The 10,081-nt window shown below is 54.2% G+C and overlaps 1 protein-coding gene across 1 annotated transcript; it reads left to right on the top strand.

Moving 5' to 3' along the window:
- Window positions 1-5,455: 5,455 nt before the first annotated feature.
- Window positions 5,456-8,870, top strand: LOC109743306 (aspartyl protease family protein At5g10770). The gene is made up of 3 exons (XM_020302385.4): window positions 5,456-5,929; window positions 7,282-7,889; window positions 7,993-8,870. The coding sequence occupies exons 1-3, from the start codon at window positions 5,668-5,670 to the stop codon at window positions 8,692-8,694; spliced, it is 1,572 nt and encodes a 523-aa protein (XP_020157974.1). The 5' UTR covers window positions 5,456-5,667; the 3' UTR covers window positions 8,695-8,870.
- Window positions 8,871-10,081: the final 1,211 nt, after the last annotated feature.

Raw genomic sequence — 10,081 nt, 5'->3', positions numbered from 1 at the left:
CATTTTCTTACAATTTGATTACTTACCTCAAAGCCGGTTAGGAGGCTGGCACAGGCTTCAGTCAGTCCACTCTTAGTGGACTGAACCTTCTTGACTACCGCACTCATAATAGTGGGGTGCTCTTCGTCAATGGAAGCGTCGCGAAGCACTTCCAGCAAGTTGTCCGATGCCTCTGGATGGACAGAGGCCATCGTCACAGATGGCTTGCCCCCTTAGCGAGGGGTTGCCTGACAGAATCCGGAACCACTGGAGGTTCCAGCGCTGTATTCGGCTTGGGGCTAGACTTGCTGCCCCTGGCGTTAGGGCCCAGAGGAGTCTTGCCCCTCGTGCGCCTAGCGCCTGGAATGTCGCCTTGGGGCGCCTCCGGAACTGTCTCCCCTTGGTTCAGTTCCCTTTGAGACAACACCTCGGCGTCATCCGTAGGGCGGGGGGAGGAGGCGGTCGGGAGTGAATCGCTGTTCATATCTGACGGGCCCAAAAAATCATCCGACGAAGATACGTCGATATGGGCTCGGGACGGACTGCATAATCATGCACGGCGTGATAAGAAACAGTACAATAAGACGTACCAAGAATTATTATGGTATCCGGATACTCACGACTTTGCCAGGGGCTTGTCCATGGGTAACCACTCCTTGTCGCTGAAAGCGGCCGTCGTGGAGCAGTTCGGGAGGAGGGTCCTTCCCTTCTTGGACCCTTCGGCCTCCCCTGATGGGGCGGCCTTCCTTTTCCTGTCCCCCCTGGCTGGGGGGATAACTTTCCTCTTCCTCCTCCTCGTTTTCGTGGAAGGAGTGTGCCTCGGTGTTTTCGGACGATTAGTCCGATATAACCGTGCGCCGGAGACCCTTCCTGGTCCCCGTGGCCTTCTTATTGGCCTTCTTCTCCGGCACCTCATAAGGCGCCGGAACCAGCATCTCCGTTAGGAGAGCATCCGCTGGATCTTCGGGCAGGGGGGCTGGACAATCGATCTGCTCCGCTGTCGCTACCCAGTCCTGTTAAATGGCGTGGTTAGATCCCGCGCGTGGTTATACTGGGGAAAAGAACATCCTATGAGATATAAAAGATTTACCGGATTGGCAAGACGCTTTGCGCTGAGTCCGCGGTCCTCGGTAAGGGGAGGAGGTACCTCGGCGCCCTTGAACAGCACCTTCCAGACGTCCTTGTGCGTCGTGTCGAAGAGCTCTCGCAGCGTCTGGTGCTCGGCCGGGTCGAACTCCCACAAATTGAATGACCGTCTTTGACACTGGAGGATCCGGCGGAAGAGCATGACTTGGACCACGTTGACAAGCTTGATTTTCTTGCTCATCATGTTTTTGACGCAGGTCTGGAGTCCGGTCAGCTCTACCGAGGAACCCCAGGATAGGCCCTTCTCTTTCCAGGAGGTGAGCCGCATGGGGATTCCGGATCGAAATTCGGGGGCCGCCACACAGTTGGTGTCGCGCGGCTCGGTGATGTGGAACCACCCCGATTGCCACCCCTTTACGGTCTCCACATAGGAGCCTTCGAGCCAGGTGATGTTGGGCATTTTGCCCACCATGGCGCCTCTGCACTCCGCTTGCTGGCCGACCACCACCTTCGGTTTAACGTTGAAGGTCTTCAGCCATAGGCCGAAGTGGGGCTTGATGCGGAGGAAGGCCTCACACACGACGATAAACGCCGAGATGTTGAGGATGAAATTGGGGGCCAGATCATGAAAGTCCAGCCCGTAGTAGAACATGAGCCCGCGGACAAACGGGTGGAGGGGAAATCCCAGTCCACGGACGAAGTGGGTAAGAAATACCACCCTCTCATGGGGTTCTAGAGTAGGGATGATCTGCCCCGCATCTGGTAGCCGGTGCGCGATATCTGCGGCCAGGTATCCGGCTCCCAGCAGCTTTGTGATGTCCTCCTCCGTAACGGAGGAGACCATCCACTTGCCTCCTGCTCCGGACATGCTTGGAGTGGTTTGAGGAGAGAATGCGAACTTGGGTGCTGGAGCTCAAGTGCGCAAGAACGGATGAGCAAGGAGGAAGAGGGCATGGGTGAAAAAGATGAATCCTTGTCTCTTTATAAGGGCGGAAGGAACTATGCGCCTCCCCACCTGCCTGGTAAACTCGCTTATTCCCCAAGCGCCGTAATTGATGGCACGGTTAGGTTACCCACACCCGTATTGATGAGAATCCCGTGATAAGGGGACACGATCTCTGCTTCGACAAGACGTGCCAAGAAAACCACCTCGCGATATGTGCAGTGGCTGGTTGAGAAAAATGGTTCGAATAATGACCGGGCCATGGTGTGATGTCATGCTGCAGAATGTGTCAGCAGATTAGATTTGTGGAAATATTATTCTCACTACGATGGTATGTGGAATTTGTTTTGCAGAGCCGAACACTATCCCTGTGTTCAAAATCTTCTTTGGAATATTCGGAGGAGGAACCCGTCTTGCAATGCCGAAGACAATCTGCGCGCCGGACTCATCGTCATTGAAGCCTGGTTCAGGGGCTACTGAGGGAGTCCTGGATTAGGGGGTCCTCAGACAGCCGGACTATATCCTTTGGCCGGACTGTTGGACTATGAAGATACAAGATTGAAGACTTCGTCCCATGTCTGGATGGGACTCTCCTTGGCGTGGAAGGCAAGCTTGGCAATACGGATATGTAGATCTCCTCCCTTGTAACCGACTCTGTGTAACCCTAGCCCCCTCCGGTGTCTATATAAACCGGAGAGTTTAGTCCGTAGGACAAGGACAATCATACCATAGGCTAGCTTCTAGGGTTTAGCCTCTACGATCTCGTGGTAGATCAACTCTTGCAATACCCATATCATCAAGATCAATCAAGCAGGAAGTAGGGTATTACCTCCATCGAGAGGGCCCGAACCTGGGTAAACATTGTGTCCCCCGCCTCCTGTTACCATCCGCCTTAGACGCACAGTTCGGGACCCCCTACCCGAGATCCGCCGGTTTTGACACCGACAATGAACTTGATGGTTCTCGATCTTGCGATGCTCCTCAAGAAATGCCAAGATCCTGTTCGTATCATACTATGGCTCAACCGGAGTCCTGTTGGTGGTGTACCGAAAGTTCCTAGGCATATCTCTCTCTTCTTCAATGATCATGTTATGCAATATGATGCAACAAGTCATGATCCGCCATAGAACCTTGGATCTCTAGTACTTGGCAAGGCCAAGAACAATTGTAAAGTGCTTCCGAAGCACACCGAAGGCCCTCCCAACATCTTTCCTAGCAGCTTCTTGACATTGGGCAAAGTGAATGTGTTTGTTACCTTTTGGACGCGGAATTGTTTTGACCAAGGTGGCCCATGGTGGATAGATGCCATCCGCAAGGTAGTAACCCATCGAGTAGTTGTGCTCGTTGACCGAGTAATTGCAACCAGGAGCTTCACCTTGAATAAGCCTAGAAAAGAACGGTGATCTTGACAACACATTCAAGTCATTGTGAGAGCCAGGCAAACCAAAGAATGAATGCCATATCCAACGATCCTTCGATACAACTGCCTCAAGAATGATCGTTGGATCGTTGCAATGGCCTTTGTACTGACCCTTCCACCCTGCAGGACAATTCTTCCATGTCCACTGCATACAGTCAAGTGATCCAAGCATCCATGGCCATCCTCTTGCCTCACCCTCAGTCATCAGCCTCTAGGTGTCTTCCTCAATTGGTGCTCTCAAGTACTCTGGGCTAAAGACAGCGATCACTGCTTTAGTGAACCTTCGAACAGCCTCCAAGATTGTGTCTTCACCAATATGGACATAGTCATCGATTGCATCGGCCGAACACCCATATGCCAAGACTCGAACAGCCGCAATGCACTTCATTAGAGGGCTTGCACTTATCTCTCCACATGCATTTCTGCGGAGGTTGAACCGGTCATCATATCTCTCAACGGCTTTTGCAATGGTTAGAAAAAGACTTGTGTGCATCTGAAAGCGCCGACGAAAGTACTTCTTCAGGTAGGTTGGCTTTGGGTCAAAGTAGTCTCCCACTATCTTGGCATGACCCTCCACTCTATCATGGTTGATGTGTATGTGGCCAAAGTGTGATCCTCTCCTCAGCCGCCGAACATTATCATTGAAAATCATGCCTAAAACGGTTTCAGAGTCATCGTCGTCTTCTTCCTCTTCGGATGACGACGAGTCCTCCAAGGCCATCTCCCTCAACCTCTCCACCTACAATTCGAACGGCTAGGTTCAATCCAAACGGCTCAGTGCACAAAGAAACAATAAAAAAAACTCACCTAGGCAATTCGACGAGCACTTGCGGTGTGGTGGTGGTGCACCGACTGGCCGGTGTCTTTCTGACCAAACAGGCCGACGGCAACGAGAGGGAATGACCTGCAGCGGTGTGCACTCAAGGTGAGATGCGACGACCGACGGAAAAAGAAGAAGCAATGAAGCAATCCGACGAATCAACAATGGCGACGGCGGCAGCGTTTCACCTTGATTCCGGCGACGGCGACGGGGGGCAAACGGGCTTGACGTTGGGCAGAAGGGCGGCGGGGGCAGGAGAGGCAACGAGGTAGCGGCAGGGCCGGCGGGCGGTCGCCGGGAGTTGCGTCGGCGAATTTGCAGAGACCGGGGGAGTGGGGGCGACGCGAGGGAGAGGTGTGGCTTTTACTCAGCCACCGCGCGTTTGAGTATATTTAAGGAGAAAGTTGGGGTCAGAGTAAAAAAATTACTTCGTTACCACGGATAGGGGATCGGCTAGGTGTCGGGTTTTTTTGCGAGAAAACTTCCAATCTGTTCATTTTCAATCATGACAATACAACGAACACCAGAAATAATAAAAATTACATCCAGGTCCATAGACCACCTAGCGACGACTACAAGCACTGAAGCGAGCCGAAGGCGCGCCGCCATCATCGCCCCTCCCTCGCCAGAGCCGGGCAAAACTTGTTGTAGTAGACAGTCGGGAAGTCGTCGTGTTAAGGTCCCAAAGAACCAGCCCAGCAGAACAGCAACCGCCGCCGATGAAGAGTAACGTAGATCAGAAGGATCCAACCTGAAGAAACACAAACGTAGACGAACTACGACCAGATCCGAGCAAATCCACCAACGATAGATCCGCCGGAGACACATGTCCACACGCCCAAATGCTAGACACACCACCAGAACGGGGCTAGGCGGGGAGAACCTTATTTCATCTTCAGGGAGCCGCCGCCATCTCGTCTTTCTGAGCAGGACACAAACTCTAACAAAAATTGAAGGAACATCTAAACACGGAGCCCTCCCGCCGGCAAGGGCCGGGATCGGTTAGAAATGCTCTCACCTAACAAGCAAAGCTACTTGCACCAACTCAGTTATGTCAGTACGGCCGGTTCCAGACTTCCAGCACTTCTGCTCCCGGTCCAGAGAGAAGCGCCAGTCACTACAATGAGAGAGGCGGCAGTCACCAATTGCCGAAGATCTTGGATCTTCTCAAGGCCATGTTGGGTCGGATGTGATCGAGTTGCCGCAAGACCGCAGGGGGTTCACAAATCACGCGGTGCCAATTGCCAGGCGCAATCACCGATCAGTGCACCCCCCAAGTTCGTCCCTGCCCCGAAGGGCAGTGCGGAGAGGGGCCGGACACCCGAAGAAAAACGACGAAGCAACAGCCAGTGCGCACGGCTCCCGTCAGACTAATCAGCCGGCCCCAGGCTATATATATGACAGGATAGGAGCTGTGTGATGGACCGTTTAATTTGTGTTCCCTCCACTCACCGGGACCCCGAGCCGCCCCACTACCTGACGGCCACTTGTGCGGTGGTGCACGCCATGGCCGCCCCCGCTGCCGCTTCTTCTCGCCATGGCTTCCTTCGGCTTCTCGCCGCCGCCGCCGTCCTCGCCGCATTCGGGCTTGGGGCTGCCCGTGCGGCGGGGAGCTCGGATGATCGCGCGCCGCTGAGCGTGGCGTCCCTGTTCCCCGGCCCGGCTTGCCCCACGACAGCAGGTTAATTCCCCGGTCGAGCTCATGATCGCCGCCCGTCAAGCTGGTCGCTTTTCTTCTCTCGGTCGTTGACTGCTGCACCTAGCTAATTGAATCCGGCCATGGTTGAATCGCCTGTGCTGTTTCTATTTTTCGGCCTTACTAATTTCGTCTCTTCTTTGACACCAACTAATAAATGCATACTGCAACGTACGTTGATATGTTTCTATTAGATAGAATATCTTACTTGTGTATTACTATATGTGATAAGCATAAACATTGATATTTAATATGATATTAATTCCACGCTAAATATATTAAGCGGTCACTATTGAAATAATATGTGTTTCTTTTAACACTGAAACAATCTATGTTGTTGGATTGACGTCAAGATTAATTGCATGTGTCTTTTTGGGTCTTGTTTTTTGAAGAAAAAAAACTTGTGACCGATTCATTACTTGTCAAGGCAGTACAAAGAACACTAGAAGTATAAAGTACATCCTGATCCGTAGATAACCTAACGATGATTAGTACAAAGAACACTAGAAGTAAAAATTATACCCAGGTATGTAGACCACCTAGCAACGACTACACGTTAAATATAGATGATTTAGTTTCTCTAAGTATTGGATCGACAGAGAGTGAAGTGTGATTTTGTCCCACCAAAAATAGACCGGACTTATAAGAACTGTTGAATAAAATCTTTCCAGTATTCTTCGAGAAAATGAATTCTACCGTGCCACGGGATATGGATCCACCTTCAACCGTTTGCTCTTGGGTTCGTGCCATGTTTTATAGGTTTGATTGATAAAAAGAAATTCTTCTTCTTTCTTAGGGAATCTTTTTTATAAGAAAAAATGAGTGAGCTCTTTTTTCTGATACTCGACGAAACCCTATGATATACTTTTTCTACAAAAATGCAATGAAACATTATGTAACACACTAAAATAATATATTTTTTGTCCAATACTAAAGCAGTAGCATGAACCTCAGAGTAGTGATGGACGATTGGATCCATCCACGGAATATTGCATGCATGACTTCATTCCATAATGTAAGACGTTATTTGACTACAAAATGCTGTTTGCTACAGAACAGCTGAAGTGAACAAAAATAGCTGAGTTGTCTTTTACTGTTCTTTGACTGGTCGAACGTGACCAACCAGAGACCAAGTAGCTAGAGCGACACTCTGACCAAAACCCACCACCAGTACAGATTGTCTGCAATTCCTGACAAGGATGGTTCGATTTCATTGATTACACCTGTAATCCGAATTTATTTTACTAGAAAGAGTTTAATTTTCATCCTGAATATTATCTAGCCCAAGTAAAATCTGAATTTTCTGATCCAAGCGGAACATGCCCCTGACAATGCAGAGCACGGACCCAGCGCTGCGGCGTCAGCGAGGATGAGGATCGTCCACCAGCACGGCCCATGCTCCCCTCTGGCCGATGCGCACGGCAAGCGGCCGGCCCACGACGAGATCCTCGCCGCTGACCAGAACCGCGTCGAGTCGATCCAGCGCCGGGTGTCGGCGACCGCCGGCCGGGGCAAACTGACGAAGCGCGCTGCGCCTGTCCAGCCCGGGCCAAAGAAGAGCCCCGGGCACTCGGCGTCCTCCTCCACCCCGTCGCTCCCGGCGACGTCGGGCCGCGCGCTGAGCACGGGCAACTACGTGGTGACCGTCGGGCTCGGCACGCCGGCGTCCAAGTACACGGTGGTGTTCGACACCGGCAGCGACACGACGTGGGTGCAGTGCCGCCCCTGCGTGGTCAAGTGCTACAGGCAGAAGGAGCCGCTCTTCGACCCGGCCAAGTCGTCCACCTACGCCAACGTCTCCTGCTCCGACCCCGCCTGCTCCGACCTCGACAGCAACGGCTGCACCGGCGGCCACTGCCTCTACGCTGTCCAGTACGGCGACGGCTCCTACACCGTCGGCTTCTTCGCCCAGGACACCCTCACCATCGCCCACGACGCCATCAAGGTTACTACCCACTAGTCTACACGTGCGCCAATGGCCAAATGCGTACGTCACGTGACACGGATCGAACAATATTGACATGGCGTTGTACGTGGACGTGCTGCAGGGGTTCCGGTTCGGGTGCGGGGAGAAGAACAGCGGGCTGTTCGGGAAGACGGCGGGGCTGATGGGGCTCGGCCGCGGGAAGACGTCGCTGACGGTGCAGGCCTACGACAAGTACGGCGGCGCGTTCGCCTACTGCCTCCCGGCGTCGTCGTCGGGGACAGGGTACCTGGACTTCGGCCCGGGGTCGGCGGGCAACAACGCGAGGCTGACGCCGATGCTCACCGACAAGGGGCCGACGTTCTACTACGTGGGCATGACGGGCATCCGCGTGGGCGGGCAGCAGGTGCCCATCGCGGAGTCGGTGTTCTCCACGGCCGGGACGCTGGTGGACTCCGGCACCGTGATCACGCGGCTCCCGGCGACCGCGTACACCGCGCTGTCCAAGGCGTTCGCCACGGGCATGTCGGCGAGCGGGTACAAGACGGCGCCGGCGTACTCGATCCTGGACACCTGCTACGACTTCACGGGGCTGAGCGATGTGGCGCTGCCGACGGTGTCGCTGGTGTTCCAGGGCGGCGCGTGCCTGGACGTGGACGTGTCCGGGATCGTGTACGCCATCAGCCAGGCGCAGGTGTGCCTGGCGTTCGCGTCCAACGGCGACGACGAGAGCGTCGCCATCGTCGGGAACACGCAGCAGAAGACCTACGGCGTGCTCTACGACCTCGGCAAGAAGACCGTCGGCTTCGCCCCCGGATCATGCTGATTGACAGGCTCCTGGTGATTATTGAATAACTAGGCTTCATCCACCAAATGGTCAGTGGCTATACATAATAACTATAGTTACATATATATGTGAGAAATGCGTATACACCAACTGTAAGCGATGGAATTGGTACGCTTCGATGCAAGTAAAGAAACAGAGAAGTGGTGACAAGCATATACACAGAGGGCATATTTGGTTGGCTGGGCTCCCTCAAATTTGATTGTCAAAGCAGCCCTCGGTCTGGCTGAGAAGAACCGGATGAATCGGCCATTTCCTCACAGCCAGACTCCAGCAGGCGCAACGTGGCATGAGGTTGCACGCGTTGGGAAGCGCGGGAGACGGGACGCTTCGGTGTTAACTCCCTATTCCACTCCTCTTATCACTCAAACACATGTTCTCTCGCCATCCCTTCGTTGCCATGCTCCACCATCGTGCCTCCAAATCCTTGCCCCTACACTAGTGGCTCGCCAGCGTTGAGTCGAGGAGCTTGATACCCGAGGACTTGGAGAGGATGTTGAAGGCTACAGCCCCCTTCCACACTCGGCCGCGCTCAACATGTATTGAGCCTCCATCTAAGGCGGGCACCTCGAGTATGACCTGTAGGACTTCTACGATCCGGCGGGCACTTATGAAAAAGGTTCCCTGCTTTGTATTACAAAGCAACCACCGATACATCCAACGATAGGTGCTGGGGCCGCAGCACAAACAAGCTCAAAAAAACAAAGAAGAAAGGAAGAGAAACAAATGCCAACTACGGAAGATCGACGAAACGAAGATGACCGGCGACCGCTGCATCCTTCGGAGAAGTACCACCACGTTCCCAGCACCCGAAGCGCCGCGTACCAAGCAACACCTTCAAGAAGGAGGCGACGCCGCCGCCGCTGCTGCCCGGACTAGTCCTAGGGTTTCCCCGGTAGGGGGGGGGGGCAGTGAGGGGAGGGGTGTACCCGACGCCCTTCAGGAAGGTCCGGCGGCACCCACAGGCGTCGGGGCCGGACGAGCCGCCAGAGATTTCTCCCAACCCAAACCCCCACCACCACCCCAGACGAATCATAGTGCACCGCACATCGCGCCGCCCACCAACATGTGCCACCACGGTCACCGAATCAACTTCGCCGTCTCCCTGAGGTCACCGACACGAGACCTGGAGGATGGGAGAAGGGAGAGTGGCCTTGGGGGCATCCGCAACATCACCGACGTGAGGGGACAACCACCATCGCCACCGCAGAGCCGACCGGACGCGCGGACAAGGGGCCTGCCAGGCACCGAGGCCCGGCCGGACCCAAAAGGGTCCGGACAGCCCCTGCCGTCACGCGGCAGCTCACCGGCCGACGAAGCCGCCACCGCCCGCAGACCACCGCCACTTCACCACCAACCAGGGAGCAGC

The sequence above is a fragment of the Aegilops tauschii genome, chromosome 7 (genome assembly GCF_002575655.3).
Source record: "Aegilops tauschii subsp. strangulata cultivar AL8/78 chromosome 7, Aet v6.0, whole genome shotgun sequence".
Classification (NCBI taxonomy): domain Eukaryota; kingdom Viridiplantae; phylum Streptophyta; class Magnoliopsida; order Poales; family Poaceae; genus Aegilops; species Aegilops tauschii.
This window is presented reverse-complemented; position numbering and strand designations above follow the sequence as displayed.